The following is a 24452-nucleotide window of genomic DNA, read 5'->3' on the forward strand; positions in this document are numbered from 1 at the left end:
CTTAAATCTGTACAGGAAATCCTCAAACGGAATGGGGAAGAATTTCTGCCCAACTTACCCTGCTCCCTATTATTAATGGTTAACAAATTCAGTTGAACAATTCATAATTTATTTTTAGTAAATTGAACAAAGATTCTCTTCTTCTTTACGTATAAGTAGCCATGAATGTTTCTGAGGATTCTGCAGGAAGTATGGTGTTATCATTTATGTGCCTTCCCTGAAAGTCTCTGTGTCTTAGAGCCAGTGGCCATCCACAGGTCACTGATTTTCATTACAAGCAGCAAACATTTACAGAGTACCTACTGTGAGGAGTCTTTAAAGAATTCTTTGAAATCCAATAAGAATGAATCAACTACTGTTCTGTAAAATAAAACCAAGTTTTTGCTATTTTAAGGGTAAATATTTGTTGTCATAAAGACCTGAAAAATATAATTAATTTTGCGTGCTTTGGGTCTGTTGCCTGCCTATACATTCAGATTGCATGATGTGATGTTTATTTTGACATTGGGCAAGAAGTGCAGACTTTGATATATCATCACTGCAATCAGTAATTATTTGAATACTTTAGATATAATACAGTCTTACTAATTTGGCCTATGGCATTGTTATGCTTTGGAAAAACTGACAATTTTTAACCCTATGCATGTCCAACTGACATTTCACTTGTACTGATGGTGGGAGGTGGTCAGGAAAAGTTATATGGAGGGTTTGGGTTTGGAACTGGGCCTTGAAAGGGTGGTAGGATTTGGATATGTGAAAGGAAAAAAAAAGGAGGAATTTCAGGCAGGAGAAACAATTTGGGCAACAGGAACGATGACTAGGAGCAGACAAAAATAATAAAGAAGGCAGCAAGTCATAGAGACATTAGCTAGAATATTTCATTTTAATTGGGTTCAGGCCACACTCAGGAGTGTGGCAGGGAATGTTTGACACTTCTGCTGTATACTGTGTACTATTCTGATCCATCTGTAGAGTGTATGAGATTGAAATACAATTTTGTGTGTAGTTCGGAGGACCAGAGGCAAGAGACTTGTTTATATGGAACCAGAGGCCAGAAGCCTATCAGAGGTCAGTCAGTTCCTGTAGGAAAAAGAAATACTGATTAGACCAACAGACAATCCATTCACAAAGCAATCAGCCTCCAAGAAAGATCTTGTGCTAAATCCCTGTGCAAAATCTCAAGCCGGAAATGGGATGCTTATAGTCAAAGACATTACTTAGCTCGAGTCTTTGAATGGCACCATGGTTTCTTTCATCAACTTGTGGCTGCAGAAACAGCCTTCAGATTATTACATGAATTGTACCCTACTTTCCCCAGCTTCCTCCAGAGACTCACCTCCATGAGTGGCAGCTGCTAATGGGAGAAGGGAAGGTATAGACAAAGCAGGACAACTCATTGCAACAAATATTTAGAAAGCACCTGCTGTATAGGTACCATGGCGTAGTGGATGGAGAGTTGATCTCAAAGACAAGAAAACCTTGTCTAAAGCTTGCTTCTGACACATACCGTCTAAGAGACCCTGGGCAGGTCAGTTCACTTCTCAGTGACCTTGACAACTCTCTAAGGCACCCATTTGCAGAGAAGGTGCAGACTTGAATCGGTAGAGGGAGCACTCTCATCAGGGAGTTCTCTAAACTAGTGGCATTGTAGGCCCGGTCCCTATCCTCTGGTTGTGTACAGGAAGCTAGGCTTATCCTAACCAAGGTCTTCTTCCAGTGAAAGGCAATAGATAGAAGGATAGAGAAAAAAACTATACTAAAAGATAAAGGATAAAATGGATAAAAATGGACAGCTTTACATCACTTGAAGAGGACAACCACAGGAAAATGCTGATGGCTCAGTAAGAGACAGATCAACTCACCTCTTGGAATTTTAGACCATGTTTTGTATGAGTGGGAATCAGTAAAATACTCAAAGGATCTTTTGGGCCCACTGCTAATTGAAAGCACAAAATAGGAAATGTCCATTTGACATAATAGGATATAAACTACATAAAAAGTTAACGTTGCAGCACTTAAAGGGTTAACCCTGAGGTATCTAGAAGACCTGGTTATCCAGAGTGACTCACTCCTCTAATGTCCTAGAATCTGCATAGCCTTAGTTTTACTATTTCTTCTGATAGAAGCCACTACTACCACTTACACCTTTCTGAGAATAAGGAACAATTGAAAAGACTATTACTTTCTATCCCTTCAGTGCCTCAGTTTCCTCATCCATAAAGTCAGAGTATTGGACCCAACCTCCCAGTAGCCCATCCTGAATTCTATGTTTATTACCATTTGAGCAGGAAATCACTGTTGGAGTTGCTGGCCTTTGCAACCACTGACTTGACTTTTACAAAACTGGGTTGACACTAGATAATCTCATTCCACAAGAATGTCCATCTAGCGTTGTTCCACTTGTATATTCAAATAACTTTGGGGTCACCTCCCACCAGACGTACATACATCCTTCCAATGGTTTACAAGCAATTGGCTCATCAGACTGTACTTTGGAGAAATACATCATCTTGGCATCATTTCTGCATTTGCTTCATTTGGTTTGCTTTTATTCTGTTGTTTGTTAATTTTATTTTTTTCCTATGTCATTTTTACCTAAATAACAATTTTACTTGTGTGACACAATGTCAAACACATTGCAAAAATTATATGTGGATAGATAGACAGATAATAGTTGTATGTATCTCTGTCTTTCTGCTTGGATTTTTTCTGTCAACATTCTGTAACTTTTCAGAATTTGCACCATCCTGGGATCGTAAATCTGGAATGTATGTTTGAGACCCCAGAACGAGTCTTTGTAGTCATGGAAAAGCTACATGGAGATATGCTAGAAATGATTCTTTCTAGCGAAAAAAGCCGGCTTCCTGAGCGAATTACTAAATTCATGGTCACACAGGTATTTTTTCTCTTTCTTGAAGTAGAGAATAACTTTAACTTAAAAGGAAAATGATACTTCTATGTAGGAGAGTGGGAGTGGGAGAAATTTATAGACAGTGTACCCTAGGGTTTTTTTTTTTAATTTGAAAGATGTTATAAAATTGAGAACAGTTAAAATACAATGATAATCCTCAAAAAAATTATCTTCAAGATGTCCTTATAACAACCCTCTGCAGTCAGTAGTGTGGGCATTGTTATCCCTGTTTATTTGTATCAAGGGATTGTTCAGGAGAGTTTCCAGTCAGTGAATCCCCTTCAGTCCACTTGATGAGATCATGGCATGGACTTTTGTTGGACTGGAGCATTTGTCATGGAGCTAGACATTCATTCACACTTGACCCTTTGCTGAGGGCACTTTTAGGAGGACATTTGATCATTTCCCACCATTGGCCCACCCTCCCATTACTTGTATAAATAAGTGCAGTGACACACTGAGAAGTTAAGTGACTTTACCAGGCTCACATGAGAGCAGCTTCAAATCCAGGTTTCCTGTCTAGTTTTCTTTGAATGATGACATACTGCTTCTCAATAATAAAGTTGACAAGGGACAATATAGCTTCACTATTCCAATGAAATTTTAATAGATTTTAGTGGAAATTAATTGACGAGACTTCTAGGTCCATTTTTTCCATCCAGCCCAACAATGACTAGGGTGAATGTGAGTTGGGACCAAGCCCCCAGAAACTTGAGCTCCCAATTAAAACTCAATATTATACTGTCCCATTGTTAGATTTTTCTCACTGCCTGGACAAATAAATATCCTAAGAATTAAAATATCATTTTATTTCATTCACAGATACTTGTTGCTTTGAGGAACTTACATTTTAAGAATATCGTGCACTGTGATTTAAAACCAGAGAATGTGCTGCTAGCCTCAGCAGAGCCGTTCCCTCAGGTGGGTGATGTGCTGCTACCTGACACTTCAAAAAAGAGAGTTGATCAGAAGTGGGATGTCTTGGCATGCAGGGCACTGCATGAGGAACTAGAGATTAAAAATAAATGCCATCTCATTAGACATCTTGCTTTTAAATGTGTTAGCCTTTCTTATCCTTTCCACATTATAGCACTAAGGTCTTTCGATTGTCATGTATATTTGCAGTTTTCACTAATATTCAATTCAATATTTATTAAGCAGCTATTACATGGGAGTCACTGTGTAGAGTTTCTAGGGTACAAAGACAAAGTGGTCCAGTTATCTTACATTCTACCTTTTAATGTACAGTCTTCTTACACTGAAAGAACTTAGCTTCTTTCTCTTTTCTTTTTTTTTTTTTTTTAATTAGGCAATTGGGATTAAGTGACTTGGGTCACACAGCTAGTAAGTATCAGGTGTTTGGTCTGAGGCCAGATTTGAACTCGGGTCCTCCTGACTTTAGGGCCGGTGCTCTATCCATTGCGCCACCTAGCTGCCCCAGAACTTAGCTTCTTAAGACTGAAACTCTTCCTGGTGGAGTTTCTCTCCTGGTCCAATAATTTGGCAGGGGAGAAGATGTCAATTAAAAGACTGAAGCTTCCCATCAGTTTTTTTTTTTATCTGTTCATTTATTTATTTGTTCATTGATTGATATTTATTTAATGTCATGGTTAACATGGTTAACCGAGAAATGTGGAACTTGCATGGTTTTGCATATTTTATTTAAATAATTTCAAATTTAAAGTTCTCATAGTTTATAAGGAATATTGAAATAGTTATAATGTTATGCTTTTGGGGTAAGTTTATATATATACATGCATGCATATATATGTATATATATATATAGCTATTTTATAGATATGTGTATATATATATATATGTATATGTATATTTGTATATTGAGCTACATCTATGTAACTTAGTGGTATTCTTGATTTCCAGGTAAAGCTGTGTGACTTTGGCTTTGCACGCATCATAGGTGAAAAGTCCTTTAGGAGATCTGTGGTGGGAACTCCAGCATACTTAGCACCTGAAGTTCTCAGGAGCAAAGGTTATAATCGTTCTCTGGATATGTGGTCAGTGGGAGTTATTGTTTATGTGAGCCTTAGTGGCACATTTCCATTTAACGAAGATGAAGATATAAATGACCAAATTCAAAATGCTGCATTTATGTACCCACCAAATCCGTGGAAAGAAATTTCTGGTGAAGGTAAGGAATTCAGTGAATTTGATTTTATAAGCTTGAGTCTAAACTTACCTCCTTTCCTCCAAAGCAAGTTTCTCCTTTTGACTCCCCAGCCCCATCTGTATCCTCAGAGTCATCTCTGATGCTTTTTACCTGCTACCCATATTCAATCACTCAGTTTACAGACGAGAAAATCAAATATAGGAAGTTAAGTGACTTGTCTACAATCATCAAGCTCTTCTTTCATCAGAGAACTTACCAACTGTCCACATCGGTTCATTTCAATGCTTCCCCCCAGTTTTTCACTGAAATAATTTTCAGTTGTATTGTTCCTGTTTGACTTTGGAAGCTTCCCATCCTTTCTGTCTCTGTAGAGGCTCTGGCCATGGAACCCTATCTCTATTTTCGCAGAACTTTTTAGATGTGTTTTTTTTTTTTTTCCTGAGATTGAAGGTGAATGATGTTAGTAAAAAGAGACTTCAAACAGTCAGCCAGAGAGCTCAAGTCCCCTAGGACTACTACTAGATTTTGCCTCTTAAAGCTTATGGTTTTTATTAAGAAAGCATCATTCATATCTGTGACTGAACTATCTGAAATGTGTTCTCACAATATCACTTCTGTTTCTCTACTCCTTTATTGTCATCACCACACCATTTTTATGGATTTCCGTATTTTTGTATAGTCCACCTTCCTCTTTTATCACAGCTCTTTCTTTTAAGTAATTGGTGAATCAACCAACACATAAAAATCTGTGTGGTTAGCAAAGGAGATAGAGAGACAACACAGAAATCATTCCTCCCCTTACGTAGTTTTACATTTTCTTGGGGAAGACCACATGTATACATATAAATACACATACAAGGTAATTTGGATGGGGAAAGCACCAGCAGTAGGGAATCAGAAAAGGGCTTCTGTAGAAGGTGACGAGTGTATGGGAGGGAAGCAAAGCCTTCTAAGAGGCAAGAGTAGAGAAGTCTGCTAGGCCTGGGGGCCAAACCCTGCAAGGACAGGGGAGCCAGAGAGAGCAGCAAGGAGGCTGGCTTGGCTGGAGTGTAGTGTGTGAAGGGGTTGTGTGTAATAAGGTTGTCATTGTATATTTGACTCTAGAGATCATAGCTTGCTACTGTGGTTTATTGAGTAGGTCAGACTTTCACTTTAGGGAAATATGCAGCTCTATGGAAAATTGAAGGGTATTGAAATTTCAATTCCCATAAGAGGTGATGAGGGCCTGGAGCTAGGGATGTGGCCATATGAGAGAGGGGGACAGATTTGAGATGCAGAAATGAGAAGACTTGACAACTGACTAGATATGTATTCTGAGAGTGGCAAGTCAAGAATGCACCTAGGTGTCAGGAAGATTGGGGGTTGAGTTTGATAGGAAAGGGGATATTTTGGACATGTTGAGTTTGAGACACAGTGTAGACAGCAGGAATAGACCACTTTTCCTAGGAGTTACGGATAAGAGAGGAGATATAGGATGTAATTTAAAGGAATGGAAGGATCAAGTTAGGATTTCTTTTTTAAGGATGAAGGAGACCAGGGTATATGGAACTAGTGAATAGGAAGAACTTGGGGGTGGGGGAGGCAATCTTGTAGAGACAGGAGAAAATAGATTAGAGAACTTGGCCTTGTCAAGAGAAAAAAGCCCTGTCTTCATCAGACTGGAGTAAAGGAAGAGAGAATGAGAGCTGACATCAGGGAATTTGAGGGAGGTCAGATGGCTGTAGACAGATAATATCCTTTTACTCCTAATCATGAGATACCATCCTGCCAAACTATTGTGAAATCTTATTTACCCCTCTTGGGTTAAAAATGGCAAGTTTTGTTTTTTAGTTAACATTAACTTTTCTTTTTTCCTTAGCAATTGATTTAATAAACAACTTACTTCAGGTGAAGATGAGGAAACGCTATAGTGTTGACAAATCTCTCAGTCACCCCTGGTTACAGGTAAAATTACGTTCACTTGCAGTACCTATGGTAATCTATCATTGGCTGATAATGAATTCTCCCATATTGGCAAACAAAATCGTTAGATTCCTGAAGCTCAAGGACATATTTCTCAAACTGATTTACATGGTTAAACTGAATTGTGGGTCGTTGTTTCTGCTGAGATTTCTAAGTCTTTTGTCAACCTTAAATTTTTTCACTGCTGGGTGGTTTGTTTTTTTTTTTACAATACATTGTTCAAAACAAGTTTTTGGAGGCTTTGGGTTCCCTCTAAGTTTTTCATATTGGCCTTAAGTATTGTTTACTTTGCCTTTCTTTTGGGTGTACACCATGCCCGAGCTGGAACACTGGTGAATTAGAACAAAATGATGCTTCCTTTTGATAACTAGTAAAAAGTTCATATATGTAATGAATAGAAATCCTACTTGAAATATATATGTTTTGGACTAGTAATAAAAAATTTGTTCTTATATCAAGATTTCTTATATTGTAAATAGATTCTTATATAGAAATAAATTTCAAGAACCCCAAGCATAATACAAAGAGATATAATGATTACAGAAAAATAAAGTTCTGTAGCGATGCTGTCATTTTTAGAAGTCACCAAATATTGATTAATGAAAACACATATAGGTTCTAAGAGCTTTATTTCTCATTGCAAAAACTGCAGGGGAAAATTACAAGACTTAACTCTACCAGAAAGAAGTGTTTAATTATACTGAAGAACATGAGGCACATACCTTTCTGAGGGTATCTGAAACCTGGTTATCTCATTCATGAGAAACATATACTGAAAAACTAGCTAACAGTTATTTTGATAAAGTTGACTGTTAACTGATTCTTGAACTCTGAAAATATTTGCATAATTTGTGGGATTAGCAATAATTGATAATCCAAAAAGAAAAACAGAACACATCGTTGATATATTTAGAATTTATTTTACGGTTTTGGTTAAAGCATTGTATTTTTTCTCAGGATTATCAAACTTGGCTTGACCTTAGAGAATTTGAAACACGAATTGGAGAGCGTTACATCACACATGAAAGCGATGATGCGCGCTGGGAAGTGCATGCAAATGAGCACAACCTTGTGTACCCAAAGCACTTCATTATGGCTCCCAATCCTGATGATATGGAAGAAGATCCTTAAGTTACCAACACGCTTATTTAAGTATGGAAGGTTTCCATTTGTGAACTGATCTGCATAAATGCTACTCTTGATTAGCCTGTTGTCTGTAAGGGATGTGAGGAAACATGATGTGATATATGACACCAGTGCTATAGTTTGCAAGATTTAGGTACAGGAGAGGAGAAATGAAGCAGAATGAATTCTTGTAAGCTTTCTAAAGTGTGTTATCACATGCAGTCATAATTAGTTTTTGTATTTTTCTATAACCTCAGTTACTGTTGTTTTCTGGCATTTAAATGCACTCTCCCTTTTTCAGTTTTTACATTATGGAAAACCAAGCTAGTAACAGATTGTTTGCCTGATCAAGTTAGCACAAGTAGCAAAATTTGGATCTAGTTTAAAAGACTGGTTATCGGACAGGCTTGCATTTAAGAGATCATTGGGAAACGGTGAGCATATGATTTGCTATTGACTCTAGACATTTATTTGACTGATCCTTGTAGGAGTTGAAGATTTTCCCCTGTATGTGTAAAAAAGGGGGTTACTTGATTCACTTTTCTTTCAAAAGTGAATCAAACTTTTAAATCAGTGATTCCCAACCTTTCTGGAGTTGTGACACTGTATATACTACATGGCAAATAATTTTTAAATTAGTGGATTAATTTTGCTTTGAAAATTTTGTACCACCTTGTGAGATAATGGAATCTACATGGGTGTTTCAAAACCAAGATTACAAAGCATTGATCTAAATGCCAGGTTGGCAGTAGACTCTTACAGCCTGGCTCTGGCTGCTAAATATTCCCGTTCTTATTAACATTTAGTCTCCTACTTGGGAGTCTAACTTTCATTTAGCACAGTTCTATTTATCAGGTTACTATCACACAGGTTTGACTAAAGTAAGAGAAGGGATGAGTGTGTTAAATATTCACTAATGTTATTGATAGGTGAAAGTTTTAAGTAACAACCAAACCAGTCTTCTCCTTTGTATTCCCTGTAATATGGAGGGTCGTACAGCTCTTTAGACTTTTTAACTGAAGTACACCTCTAAGTGATTGAAACAGCAAACACCTTCTGTTAATTGTAAAGTCACCTTTTTTGTCTCTTTAACACTTAATTATCCCAGGCAGCTCACCTGATCCTGGGGTGTAGCCAGGGCTGTGCTAGAGCCTGCTCTGACCCAGTTGTTATATTTTCAGTGTTAGCATTTACACCTTGGAAATTGGCAAATGCTACAAATTAGGGCTCAGGCTTACTGTTTTGTTGATTGTGACTTACTTAAGAAAGTGATAGAGAAAATATTAATAATGCAATTAAATTTAAAAGTACCATGGACATAGTTTCCCCCCCAACCCACCCCAATAACCAGTTGTTAAACATTTACCAGCGCACCCTAGGGTATAACCCACTTGGGGTGTTTTTTTGCCAAATTTTTTAATGTAATTAACCAGTACATATAAAATAGCATCTTAGGATGTCCTCAACACACCTTCCAGCAGCTACCATTGTACAACTGTCACCAGATGTCCTAGCAGTCTTGGACCAATTAATTGTAATAAATAAATTCATACAGCTTATACTTGTGAATTTCTGATCATAATTTCATAGATTTAGAGCTTGAAAACACCTCAGAGGAGGTCTAGTACAACCCCCTCATTGCACAGATGGGGAAGCTGGGGGCAGAGAGATAAGTGATCTGCCTCCACTCACACAGGGAGGATAGTAAGTAGTGAGCTAGAGCTCATCCCATCCTCTGATTCCAAAGTCTGCCTGCATTTCCTCTGTTCCACCTTGCCTCTCTGTGGTCCCCACCAATAGCTGTTAATAGCCCTAACTTAAATGGCAAGACTATAGGCTGCATGGGCAAAAGAAGGCACTTCTCACTTCTCATTTCAGGTGTGGCCCTCCACTCCAGCAGGCTGATGAGAGCAAGAACAGCTGTTTTACTGCCCAGATGTGCACTTGTTCTCTAATCGTGTGGCTTCAGGCCTTTAAGTTGTCATCTGTAGCATGCTCAAGTAATTAAGAAAAAAAACAACACACCAATCTACAAGAAATCTAATCACTTTACTTTATGATATCTAATGTTCCATAGTAGCTACCGTGAAGATTTCTTTTGAATTCTGAAGTACAGACTGTTGTGACAAGTCCAGCTGCATTTAAGGGGACAGAGGAATTTTCTAGTACATTCACAGAACCATGAAACTGGAAGGAAGCCTAAAAAACCATTGCTGTATCTTCCCCTCACTAAGCGAGGGAGTGCCCTGAACATGGTCTTTAAAGATTTCTGATCCATTCTGAAACATCTCTGGGTGACCTCCCTCTGTAATTCTTACAAACTATCCACATTAATGTAGAGACAAAAAAAAAAAGGTGTTAAAAAAAAAAAAAACTTTTGCACCGGCTAAATATATAATGTTATATTTCCTCAAATTCCTTCAAAGTTAGCCTGTTTGTTAAAATAAAAATCAAGGATAAATGAGCCAGATCATAATAGCAGACATGTGGAATGAAGCTGTTCTGGGCCACCAGGCCTATTGTTTCACACAAATGCAGTAACGATTGGGATCAGTGGTAATGGACCGCATAATAATGTAAAAAATAACTGGAATGTTATTAGTTTGCTAAAATTCTGTACTCAAACATTGTAAGCCATGAAATTAATTGCACTCTTTTTTTTGTATGTTTTAAGAAATAAGTCACTGTCAGATAATGTGGAGTTGACTAAATTGCTCCAAAGCTGTATAACCCACATAAATAACCTTTTTATCTTGAATTCAAGTTGTATTTGTATGAGAAGTATTACAATGTTTGCTAGAAATATTTGCTATTGTAAAATATCAAGCTTATGACACTGTCCAGTCCTTTTTTTATATTTTTGTTACATCCTGTTGTTTGTAAATATCTTCTTAATACCTTGGAAATAAACTGTATTTCCCTATTGAATTGATCATTTCTAATGAGAAAATTGGAAGAACTGTTCTGTCTCTTTAAGACCTTTGTAAATGCAAATTTTTCTTTCTTGTTTTGTTGTACTTAACTTTCCTGGATCTCAGTATTGATGACGCTGTTCTGAGGGGAAATTATCTACAAGTGGAACTCCTGCTTCAGAATTAGGGGGCACTTACTAGGGAAACTGATTTTAAAATCATGCTGAAAGTAATTCCTTCTGTAACAAATACTGGGTGAGAATATGAAGGCTTAACTCTCTAATACAGTACAACAGCAGACTTGAGGATGGTATTCTGCATCATTTCATGAAATCCAAGTTAGGGATCATTCTTGCCGTCCACAGTTCCCAAACTAAAACTTACCCTCAGTTGCTACAGTTACTAGAGAACCTAGCACAGTCTAAAGACTTTAATAAGGAAATGTACTTTTTATTTTAGAGGGCAGAGGTATCATTTGATTACCCTAACCATGTAAGTATTATAAAGGGACAAGGGATATAGACTAGACTGAATTCACTGGAACAGGAACTCCTGGATGAGGACGCTCTGTAATCAATGTAGGTGAATATTTTTCCTCAACAGTCTTGGTGAGTTGTCTCCCACGTGGTGTCAAACTCCAGTACCAAACATTAGGATCCCTGCAGGCCACATTCTGACGGTTGGGAAATGTCAATGTTTTATATTATTTGTTAAGTTTTCCCTGTTTCCTTCCCTTCTCTTCCTGTCCCCAAGCTAGGTAATGGGGTTAAGTGACTTGCCCAGGGTCACATAGCTAGTAAGCCCAATTTACTTTTAATCTGGCTTAGGAAGCACTCAGGAGTATTGTGGGCTGTGTTTTGATATCTTTGGCCTAGATCACTGAGGTTAGTTAAATGACTTATTGGGGTCACACAGCCAGCATCATTCAGAAGGAAGATTTGAATGGAGGTCTCGAGGTTTTGAGGGCAACTCATTATCCTGACTTTTAAGTAATTATAAAAAGAATTACAGAATTGAACAGTACTGAGATTTCTTTTCCTCATTATGTTTTGTTTTTTTTTTGCTGTGTCATGGGGTTAAGTGACTTGCCCAGGGTCATACAGCTAGTGTTATATGTCTGAGGCTGGATTTGAACTCAGGTCCTCCTGAATGCGGGGCCGGTGTTCTACCCATTGCGCCACCTAGCTGCCCCACCCCATTATGTTCTGAGGGGCTAACTTTACAAAATTCTGTCTCTGACCAAGTCTGTTTTTTCTTTAAATAGTAATAGTATGGAATACACATACATACTCCATCCCACTTCTAAGATAAAAATGTCCTTAATCAAGTAGGCATCACAGAAAGATGGGCTTTTAATCTTTCTTTAGAACAAGATATGGGTTATTTGCTCCTACTTTCAACTTGTAAAACAAGTTTTTTCCTACTGAGCTAAGTGCTAACATGATATGACTTATTCATAGCAGTCTTGGGGTTTGTTTTATTTGCTGCATCATATTTGAACATTTTTTTTGTGCTCACTTGTCCTGTAAGCTGAAGTTCATGTACAATGTTAAACATAAAACTTGGATGCTAGAAAGGGGAGTGTGATTCAACTTGGAAAATTATTTCTACTAAGTAGTAGTATTTATCTTATGTGCTACTTAGAAGTCTTACATTCTAAGAGTAATAACTGAAGAAAAAAATTAAGGTCGTCATCTAATTTTATAAAAATGAAAGGAAATTCCCATTCTCATAGTAAATTCACTGTTACATCTAAAACAACAGATATGAGTACAAACACACTCATATCCAAAATCCATACAAAATTTCAATATTTCATAATGACCATTTCAGAAGCAAAGCCATCATAAGTTAATAATTTTTATTAAGAGATAGTAAGTTAGTGTATTTGGAGATAATTTACCTGTAGTACAAAGTTGAAAACTAAATTTCTTTAGTGTTCCTTTTCTTGTGTGAGGAACTCAAAATGGGAAAGGAGGTATTTGGTAGTTGGGGGTGGGGAGCAGGTGAACACACAAAAGAGTCCAGGCTGAGGTTTCACTTCCAAACGAGGTCTCCAAAGCCGGCTACAGGTGAGGGTAATGATTTTGATTGGCATGTGCTTCCACCTGAAAGTCTGCGATGAGGTAGTAAGGCAAAAAAATTAAACCGTTCTCCCATCTTCTTGGGATTCATTAGCATATCATAACCACGAATTAGCTGTTGCCGTGTAGCAGTGTCACTTGAATTGTCCAAAAGAACCTGAAAACAAGGTTTTTCTTAGCAATAAATACTTATTGACATTCCTCAAAAACTGGCTTACCAATTGTTTGCTGCTAAAAATTTAATAGTTCAGAATTCTGTTTTTTGTCTATATTCTCTTCTCGAGCAACACAAAATAAGGACCCGAGGAAATGATTCAGGAGTAAATGTAATAGTTCTGTGTTTCAGGCATTCTCTAAATGTTAAATGTTCTCATTTGGAATAACATTTTAAATAGTATGGTATTGACAAAATGCTGGTGCTGAGTTTCGTACAATATTATGAATTTCATTAAATTTCATGTGTTAAGATAAACATACACATATGCATAACTCTACTCCAGATTCACCAGCCTAGCTTATCTGACAAGGAATTTTAAAAAATACTGTATTCACATGCAATTACTGTTACATACTTTCAACTACAACATTAAGACATCTTCGAAACAGTGCTACAAAGTACTTAGATAAGTGACTGTTAAGAGCAGATGACCTTGGAGATCATCTACTTTAGTCCCTCATTTTAAAGATGAGAAAACTGAGGACAATAAAGATGATGTGACTCGCCCAAGGTCAGACAACTGATTTATAGCAGAATTGGAACTAGAAGCCAAGTCTTTACATTTAAGAGGTTTCTTTAAAGTAATATTAAAGGGGGGCCGCTAGGTGGCGCAGTGGATAGAGCACTGCTGGCCCTGGAGTTAGGAGGACCTGAGTTCAAATCTCGGCCTCAGACACAACACTTACTAGCTGTGTGACCCTGGGCAAGGGCAAGTCACTTAACCCCAATTGCCTAAAAAAAAAAAAGTAATATTAAAGTAAGATTTACAAAACATGCAGTGGTTAACAAAAGAGACAATAAACTATTACCTTCAATCGAACATCAATGCCCATATTTTTAAAAAAATTATGTTGTTGTATGGGTCCCAAGGAGGCCACTTTCCCTTGAGTCATTCTACGCAAATAGCTGAAGTCCACGTCAGCAGTTAGGTCTGCTGTTCCTGGGGCAATTAAGACATCATGAAGCTTGTGACCACAAAAGCCCTTAAATATAATTAAGGAAATTATTAGTTTTACTCTGACTACCAAACTGTAAGAACAAAAATGCTATAATTTTTAAGTACATAGTTGACTATCCCGGGGTGGGGAACCTGTGACCTTCTAAGTCCTTGGGTACGGCCTTTTGACTGAATCAAGTTTTACAGAACAAGTAATTTTATTAAAGGGATTTGTTCTGTGAAGTTTGGATTCAGTCAAAGGGCCCCACTTGAGGACCTAGAGGGCCACATGTGGCCTCAAGATTGCAGGTTCCCCACCCCTGGCCTATACTATAGCTAAAATTAAGAGGAAAACACAATACTAGGATAATTAAGAACTTAGCAACTAAGAGATCTGACAACTCACAATAATCATTAGTCATACTAGGCTTTGGACTTGAAGAATGTGGAGAATTCATGAAAGAGTTTACAGGTAAGACAGAAGGCTGGATCTTGGGGATTAAGATCTAAGGGTAAAGATTAACAAAAAAAAGTTAATTATAAAATTAGTCTTCCACAAAAATCCTCCTTTGGTGCTTTCTGTAGTACAGAAGTGACCCTGGATTCTCCAAGACTCTTGCCAATGGAGCCCAAGCTCTGGCAGGTCCTGCCAGGCTCAAAGTACAGGCGCGATGAGGTACCAGATCTATCATTTGGTAGCCAGTGTTCAGAGCTCATTACTAGACTGGTGCAGGGTGAAGATTAAGTCTCAGAAACTCTCAGACTACCTATTCTTTTCATTCAAATCACACTTATTAAGAACTTATTTTGGCATGGTAGGAGGAGCTTAAATGACAGACAAAAATGAACCATTTCTATCCAGTGGTGGCGTTGGAAGTCATTTATGCAAGGGGTTGAAAAGTGAGTGGTGTACTGAGCACTGGTGATGCCTGCCCTGGAGTCTTATATGGAAATGGCATTTCTAGGTCATTTCAAAGTGGCTCCCTTCAGTTACAGTCTGGCCAGTGCCCTTCACCACTGATCTCTGGTGTCAGAATAAATATTCTTCAGCAGCTCTACCTGCCTCATCTAACAACGTGGCATCTATGGAGGGCACATTTTCTCAAACAAGAGGAGATGACCTCAAGATGATATATTTTTAGACAATGCCAATGTGGCGATTTATTTTCCTAATAACCGTGCACAATGATTACAAGGATTTTGTTTTATTTATTTCTTTTCCAATGGGGGAAGGGTGAGGGAAGGAAGGAGGCAGTAACCCCAACCCCACCCCAAAATAAATGAAAAATAAAGAGTACAGAAGAGAATACAAGTAAGGTTGGAGATAATCACAAGCAGGACAGCTTTGAAAGTGACACGTTAAATTCATTATATAGTTTAAAAGAAAAGCAAGCCACATAAGAGAGATTTGCAGTTTCTTGTAAAACCCTCTTTTCTGTTCTACATATATGGAAATGCTCATTTTATTTGGTGTTTAAGTTTAGAATTTAAAAAATGAAGTTCCAAGAAAAGTAGGGGCAAGGATATAAATTGAGCAATAACAAGCAATAACAAATAAGGATGGTATTGGGAAGGTTGAAAGAAGAGGCTCAGAACAGCCATGGGTGGAGGGAAATAGTCAACGAATAAAATATTTCTCAACAGCTGTGAGGGTGCTATTGAAACGAGATAATACAACTTTGTCGGGTACTCAGTTGACAAGCCGGTATAACTTCTAATGCAGGGGTTCTTAACCTTTCTTGTATCACAGACCCCTCTCGCAATCTGGTGAAGCCTATGGATTCCTTCCGCATTTAAAAACACAGGATTACAAAGAAGCCAATCATACTCAAATACAGTCACCAAAACCTTTTTTTAAGGTTCACAAACCGTGAGTTAAAACCCTTCTCTAAAGGCATTCAACAGCTCAGGAGTAAAATCAGAAAAGCAGATGGCTGAGATAATATAGGCCTGAAAACTGTAAGGGGATAAAGATTGCTAGGCCAAGGGGGCAGGGAGTCGAGGGAGGATGCCAATGGAGAGCTGACCTCCTTAACCATCTGGTGAAAACTTGAGAAGATGGAGGCCAGGCATGATGGTAGTTACTGGGACAGACAGACATAAGTGACAAAGACTCTGCCCTTCAGGGGCTTACATTCTCCTAGGGGACAGAGTATACATTGGGAAGCTCATAAGGGAAAGGGAACTTTGGCCTCAGAAGCCAGAGACTGTGAATAAAGTCACAGGGCATAATCTGTCAGGTCCTCTTGAGCAACAATGTTACTATTGATTTAATTATTGTTTCCTGATCAAAAGTTGAGAAGTTAGAGAAAGTAAGAGAAACGTGGACAGCAGCAGGGTAGATGGCAAGATGCCCATGCCCATGCTGGCTAGGTCCTGCTTGTCTTTGTAAATGGCTGGATCAATCAACCTAGCAACCAGTAAATATGTATTAAATATCTACTGTGTGCTCTGCCCTATGTTAGGTGCTAGAGATACAGAAACAAAAATGAAAGTCACTGCCCTCAGGGAGCTTACACTCTGTTGGGGAAACATGTACATATATAAGCACCTACAAAATAAATACAGAACCTGGGTGATGGAATGGGACGACAGGGTTTGGGGTAGGACAGAGGGATTGTATCACTGCTGACAGCTTTCAATTTGTATGAGTGGAAAAGACCCACATGAACAAAACTGCATAATGCTGAAATGCTTAGAATGTAAAATAAATTTGCTTTTATGAGAAGTAGGAACCCTGGTGATTAGTCGGCAGCATTAATATGTCAAACATACTCTGAAAGTGTCCATCTTTGTTCCATCATGGCCGTAATCAGCAATCAGAGCAGCACCTCCGCTTTCTTCAATTCGTTCAGAAAGTATCTGAATGATAACACCAGCATCAGGACACACTTCCACATGATCCCTTGTTTCCTTGGGCTGGCACAGACAAGAATGCAAAAACAATTGGTCAAAAGGGGTCATACACAAAACTTTATTGGTACGGACATTTTCTCTGTAGTTTAAAAACAATTAGCTTTCAGATGTCTTTTTTAGGGTTCCTTACTTTTAAGTAATTCCATGTTAATCTCTGTGTATATATTTGTTATCTGGTATTCACATATTAGTAAAGAACTTTGGTTTCCTCTACTAAAGATTCTACTAAGTGTCTGCATTACTGTTACTAATTTTATTTTACTCAGATTTACTATTTTACTCAGAGAAACATGATTTAAACACATTTAGGACTATTATAATTGTTACTGATATAAATCTTCAAGTGATATAACCTATACCTTAAAATTATTACCTTTTAATTTAACATCAGTGTGTGAGGCCTCCAATTCCTCAAGATGATTAATTCATAATTAAATTATAAGCAAACTCCAAATATATTTTGAATTTTCCATAGCACAGCAGGGGGTACATAGTATCTGTTGATTCAAAAAATGAATTTATCATACTTGTTAACTTTAGTTAATATACCCTAGTTATTTGTCTTGTTCTTTATTGTAAACTTCTACTGGCAACAGTTCTGATGGTTCTAGGCTGGCTTCACATAATGTCCATTTCTTCCAACTCCAAGGGCATTTAGGTCAATACATAGCCTCAAATTTTCCTTAAGTGCAGTACTAGATGTGCCTTGGAAAAGCGGCAAGACACGGGGCATTTGACTTCTCCCAATTCTTTTGTGCATCACAGCAATTAACACTATTAAATGGAATGTCCAAACAAGCACAAAATGAGTTTTGTTCTATACAATGCATGGTCACATCATGTCCACACAGAAATGGTGCAGCTCTGCCTGTCCACTTCTCCCCTCCTCACAAGGGATACCTGAACAGTAATATAATCCCTACTACAACCTACCTAGTGAGTGGGCATGTGGTCTCTGCTTGAAGACCCCTAGTAATAGGGCACCTACTAGTGCACAAGGCAGCTGATTCCACATTTATATAATTCTATACATTAGAGCATATGGATTTATATAAAACTTTATCCACCTTTCTGTAAATTCAACCTGTGGTTCTTAGCAGTTCTTTCTGAGAATTAAAAAGAATGGGTAACCCTCTTCTACAACAGAGCCTTCAGAAGGTATGAGGGCATAGTAGATACAGCTCTGGCCTTGGATGAAGAAAGACACAGGTTCAGATTCTGCTGGGGATATTTATACTAGTTATATAATCAATCAAACAAGTATTTATTAAATCATCACTATGGGCTAGGCCACGGGTAGGGAACCTGGCCTCAAGGTCACATGTGGCCCTCTAGGTCTTCAAGTACAGCCATTTGACTGAATCCAAACTTCACAGAAGGTTCCCCACCCATGGGCTAAGCACTGTGCTAGGTGCTGGGGATATAAGCAAAAATAATGAAACAATCTGTTTCTGAAGGAGAAGACAAGCAGTACATATATAAATCATAAATTCATCATAAACAGAAACAGACAAAAATATATACAAGGGAGTTTTGGGAGGGAGGGCGCTAGCAGGCTGGGGAGTCAGGAAAGGTTTCATGCAGAAGGTGTTTGATCTTAAAGGAAGGGGGGATGTGAGGAAGGAGGGTATTCTTGGCATGTGCAAAACTTAGAGTCAAGGCACAGAGCTGAGAAATGGGAATATCATGTGTGAGGAAAAAGAGAGAAAGCCTGTTTGTCTGGATCACAAGGGTGTGGGAGGAGGAGTAATGTCCAATGAGGCTAGAACTAGAGCGTGGGGTCAGGATATGTAGGCCTTTAAAGCAAAATAGAATTTACATGTTATCCTGCAGGAAACCAATGGAACTGAATGCACAGGACCATCCCGGGGTCAGTTCTGTACCTGAGGGAAATAATGCTGGCAGTCGTGTTAGGATGGTCTGGAGAAGTGAGAGACCTGAGGCGGGGAGACCACTCAGGAGGCTGTTGCACTGACCTAGGTGAGAGGTGCTGAGGGCCTGGGTGAGTGGACAGACGCGAGGGCCACAAGAGACAGGGTGCAGGAAAAAGAGATAACTGCGCCTTGTTGGTGTGTTGGAGGGAAGCGATATTACACATACAGTACTCTGTAAACATTAAAGGCCCCCTGAAGTAGCTGGCCATCACTGCCTGGTACTCATTCTTTTACACTGCACTTGTAACCTTCTGGGAAGTCCTTGTGATGTCACGCTGAGTGCCCCCATTCACTAAACAAGGGTAAGTAACCACAAAATCCTCCATCACTATTTTACTCGCTTTGGAAATGTTCATAGCCTCAAACTAGGAAGAAACACACTCATGGATGCATAGAATGTTCATACTGGAATGGACCATGGAGATCATCCAATAAATTCATTTCAACTAGGGAAGTTAACCAGAGAAATGAAGTGACTAATCAGAACAATAAATTAATTTCTGCCTAATGCTAATCTTATGCATCAGTTGATCAGATGGATAAATTTTAGGGATTATAGTTTAAGTGTAATGGGAAACTGCTCATTATTTTTATAATTGTTTTTAATAAGAAACTAACACTACCATATTTTATTAATATGAGTAAGAATACAAAGCTTTATATTAAAAATACTTTTAAAAAATTTTTAGGAAGTAATCTCTATATCCTCTTAAGTTCTTGATTAGAGTTCATTGCATGGAAATTCTTTCCTTGAGATGAAAAGGAAAAAGAAAAAGACAGTTTATGAAAAAGTCAGATATGCTTGGGCAACTGGATCCTTTAACTGCTAACAAATGACCTCAGGTCCTAGTATAAATTCTTTTGATTGGGCCACAAGATCAAGTGAACAAAAAAACAGTAATTACACTGCTAAGCTGGATGAGTTTTTGGAATGTAGTCTTAGTGCTGGGTTAAATTGGGAGGAAGGGAAAAACACCTTTCTGGCAATAAGCATGCCTTAAGGAGGGTAGCTCGACCACGTTCCATCTTAAGAAAGAAAAAGGATTTCTGACAGTCTACAGTGAGTTTAAGGGGCCAAAGGGATGAAGATGATACCTTCCTGACAGTAGCTCCTGGTTGTTTTCAAGCACCTTTTGTTTAAAAATAGAACATGAACTGTGAGAATCTCCAGCCTCTTGACTATTAATAGGGCAAGGTCAGTATCAAGTGGTATCTATTTTTCTGTCCCCGGTTCCTAACACTGAAGTACTATGCACTTTATAAATACTGAGCTGAATTATTTTTAGGGAATATTAGAAAGTTGTGAGAGAAAGTATACACAGTTGGGAGAATAGGATCATCATAGATATGGATCTGGAAGGGGCCTTGGACACCATCTAGTCCAATCTCTCATTTTACAAATGAGGAAACTGAGGCCCTGAGAGGTGACATACGTTGCCCAAAGTCACACAGGTAGTAATTAGAAGAGCCAGGATTCAAACCCAGAGTTCCTTACTCCAAATCCAGCACCCTTTACACTGGACCCCACAGTAAAGAAAGAGCCCACAGATTTTAGATTGATTATTGCTCTAAAAGTATCAGTAAAAACAATAATAATAAGTATTTTACTTAAATAATGTATCTAAACAGTACCAGAGGTTTTGGTCAACTTATTAGAGAACTGTATCTGTCCCCTTTAAAATGCCAATCTGGCCACGGTGTGATTGCCATCTAGTGGCCAAACTGAGTAAAGGGGCTTGGAAAGACAAGGTGACCTTGAATGTTTATTTTGATGAAAATAAATGTAATCTTCTGATGAAAACTAGAAACTGAGCAAATGCACTATATAACTTTAATGCCCTTTGAAAATATTGCAGGAATATTGCACTCAGTGGTTTAGTACTAAAAGATGCCACTACCAAAACAATATCCCAAAGAATTGACTTGACAGTAACACACGTGTGTGTATGTATATATGTACAAATACATACACACATACACACACACATATATATCTACCTATATCTATATATGTCTATATGGATACAAAATAAGTGCTCCACAATTGGATCTTGGCTGAACAAATTATAGCACAATGCTGTTACCATAAAGAATGACAAATATGAAGAATTCACAAGGACCTGGGAAGACTTGCATGAAACAATGCACAGTGAAAAAAGCAGAGGCAAAAGAACAATATACGCAATGAATGCAATGATAAAGGGGAAACAAAACTGGTCAAATACAGCTGTCATCAATGTTAGCACCATGATGCCAAAGTTAATACCATACAGTTGGACCCAGAATCACAAAACCTGGGCTTAGATCCCAGCCACCTGCTACTTGTGCAACCCTGAGCAAGATCACTCTCTGGGCCTCAGTTTCCTCATCTGCAAAATGAGGAGGTTGGACTAAATGACCTCTCAGATCTCTTCCAGTCCTAAATCTATAACTTTATGACCATTTCTATTAATAATAATTTAATTTTTGGAGGGAAGGAGAGGAGGAATTTACTTTTAAGAGACTTCACCTTGGTGTTTGTTGGGAAGTAACTGTTGTTAAAAAAGTATCAATTTAAAAAATGAAAAGAAAGAAATAATGTAATTTTAAAAATAATACCATCTATACTATGCTTTTCTCCTTTTACCTACCCTATGAGGATGTTGAAAGGAAAAGTTTGACATCTCTAGTATGATTATTTCCCTTTTCCTCTTCAGAACTTCCCTATTCTTGTCAAAGGCACCATCATCCTTCCGGCAGTCGAGGATTACAATCCTGGCATCATCCTTGTCTCCTCACTGTCACCCTACATGTCCAATCAGTTGCCACTTCTTACCAATTCTATCTGCACAACATCTCCACATCTGTCCCCTTTATTTCCACTCACGTGGCCACCACCGTGGTTCTGCTCATCATTGCCTCCTGCCTGGTCTGTGGTGACAGCCTCTTAAGCGATCTCCCTGCCTCAAGTCTTCCCCTCTCCGATCTATCCTCCACATAGCTGCCAAAGGGATGTGCCAAAAGCACAAGTCTGACTGCACCACCCCAAATTCCAGCGACTCCCTCTACCGCCTCCAGGATCCAATACAAATTCTTCTGACTGGCATTTAAAGCCCTTCACAACTCGGCTCCCGCCTTCCCATCTCTTCCCTCCACGCATTCTGCTGCCCAGTCTAACTGGCCACACCCCACATTCCACCTCCAGCCTTTGCATAAGCTGTCTCCTCACCTCTACCCCTTAGATCCCTCCCGTCAAAACTCAGCTCAAGGCCTACTTCCTCCATGAGGCTTTTCTTCATCTCCTCACCTCTAGCTGCCAGTGACTCTCTCCCCAAATTGCCTTGGATTTATTTCAACAGATGCTATATATACTTAATGTGTGTGTATCCCTATATGTGTATTTGTTGTCTACCCCTATAGAATTAAGTCCCTTGAGGGCAGAAACTATTTCATTTATGCCTTTGTTTCCCCAGTCTAGCACAGTCCTTGGCACGTGGTAGGTGCTTAAAACTGCTTGCTGATAGACTAATGGACTCTGTTTTTGTTAGATACACATAAGCAACCATGAGATAATGGAAGCTACAAACTTCAAAGTTAAAAAACAAACTTTTTTTTCTGAAATTTAACTCTACAGCAAAGTTAATGTCACTGAAGTCTCTGTTTAATTTAAACGAAGTAAAAAAAAACATAACACCTTTCCCTTACCTGAATAAAAGTTTCCGCTGGGGTGGGAGAAGGAGCCAAAACAAATCTTAGTTTATCAGAATCCTGTGGATCTATATCAACGAACACTTCACGCCATCCTTGTGGGGTTTTCTAGATAATTAAACAAACACTGGAGTTTCAGTTTTGCTTTCTAAATGGCTTCCAGCCTACAAATACTTTCTGTATATGTCCTGCTGGTGAAATGTAAGGCTGTTGCCATAGCAGCCCTTACAGGTGAGAGGCAGAGGCAGCCATAGAGCAGAGACGTGGTTACACGTATCATGCAAGTGCTATGGATGAAGCTCCACCTAACAGAATAACTGTAATTGCTCTTAACATGAAAAGTACTAGTGCTCATATAATGCTACCAAATCTAAATAATCCACATTAAAGAATGAGGAAAAATCAAAAAAAGATTCTAAATCTCTGGAAATAATTTTTAATGTTCTAAAACAAAGTGCAGAAACTATTTTCCTATATGCTACACTGGAACACAAAATACTCCCACCTATGAATAATTAAATCCTCATAGGAATATTTGACTTTATCTCCCACTAAAATTTTTATAGCACCTTTCTTAATGTTTTGTTATTGTTCATTTTTTGATTATTTATTCCCAAGATTTCAAAATTCTGTCACACAAACAGGATTAAGTCTAACTTCAGAGGCATGAGACTAGTCAAGTAGGGAATTGCTAGTGTGATCACATAAGGTTATTCTTTGATGCCACGTCAGATTTCCCCCTTGTTAAACAAATGCAGATACAAAGTCTTTCCATCAGTACCTGAAACTTATGCACTGGAAGAGCATCAAAAAATTCATGTGCTAAATAAAAGCTGTAACCTGTTTAAAAAGGGAAAGGGAAAAGTAATAAATGTTTCAACATACTTTTTAAAAAGCTCTCAAATAATGCTTGAGGGAGACAGCTGCCACTCCTTCTACTGCTGTATCTCCATTTTTGTAAAGCCCTGTATTGATAGCATACTTGTCTCCCAGAAGATCAAAGTACGTCACAGGTTTAAAAAACAACTCACAAAAATGATGTCTACAATGCAAGACAGAAAGCGGACACATTAGTACTATCTTCATTTGTCAAATAACTAGGGCAACGAGAGGACAACTGACAACAGAAATTCATGTCACTTAAGAGCCAAGAACCAAGAACCAAGGCCTCTCAACTACTGGTTTTCTAGTGGTGGGTGGCTTTCTTGACAAGCTGAATCTTCTATTCACTACCAAAAATTACCACTGAGACCCTAAATTTAGGGGTTAACAAAAATTCTGTTCTGGGTAAAATAGATGTTTTCAAAAGGAGAAAAAAATAAAACTTACATATTAGGATTTGCTTCTTTCCTTTGGCTACATCACTACCATTAACTATCAATCAATGAAATCAATCAATAAACATTTATTAAACATCTACTACATGCCAGGCACTGTATTAAGCACTGAGCATGCAAAAAGAAACAAACGATAGTCCCTGCCCTCAAGGAGCTTACAATCAATTGAGGGAGCTTACACTCTATTCTAACTACATTACAGCAGGCAGGGGAATGACTGATAAGACAAAAACTACAGGGAATGGTAACTTTTAAAAACCTTTTATACATCAAAAATTTGTAAAGCAGCATGGCCTTAACTG

General features: G+C 38.3%; 2 protein-coding genes across 4 annotated transcripts in view; one reads left to right on the plus strand and one right to left on the minus strand.

The window, feature by feature from the left end:
• Positions 1-10534, plus strand: part of PRKD3 (protein kinase D3) — a 96689-nt gene extending 86155 nt beyond the window's left edge. For both annotated transcript variants that reach the window (XM_027865122.1, XM_027865121.1), the window contains exons 15-19: positions 2735-2896; positions 3734-3832; positions 4793-5060; positions 6898-6983; positions 7959-10534. In XM_027865122.1, the coding sequence (XP_027720923.1) occupies positions 2735-2896; positions 3734-3832; positions 4793-5060; positions 6898-6983; positions 7959-8132 (789 nt within the window). In that variant the 3' untranslated portion in view covers positions 8133-10534. The remainder of the gene's footprint in view (positions 1-2734; positions 2897-3733; positions 3833-4792; positions 5061-6897; positions 6984-7958) is intronic.
• A 2351-nt stretch (positions 10535-12885) lies between these two features.
• The window catches only part of NDUFAF7 (NADH:ubiquinone oxidoreductase complex assembly factor 7), a 21693-nt gene continuing 10126 nt past the window's right edge, over positions 12886-24452 (minus strand). For both annotated transcript variants that reach the window (XM_027865570.1, XM_027865571.1), the window contains exons 6-10: positions 23595-23653; positions 22811-22921; positions 17052-17195; positions 14149-14322; positions 12886-13279 (exon numbers count right to left, since the gene is read on the minus strand). In XM_027865570.1, coding sequence (XP_027721371.1) covers positions 13076-13279; positions 14149-14322; positions 17052-17195; positions 22811-22921; positions 23595-23653 — 692 coding nt within the window. In that variant the 3' untranslated portion in view covers positions 12886-13075. The remainder of the gene's footprint in view (positions 13280-14148; positions 14323-17051; positions 17196-22810; positions 22922-23594; positions 23654-24452) is intronic.

Source organism: Vombatus ursinus, unplaced genomic scaffold (assembly GCF_900497805.2).
Source record: "Vombatus ursinus unplaced genomic scaffold, bare-nosed wombat genome assembly UNPS02014778.1, whole genome shotgun sequence".
Taxonomy (NCBI): Eukaryota; Metazoa; Chordata; class Mammalia; order Diprotodontia; family Vombatidae; genus Vombatus; species Vombatus ursinus.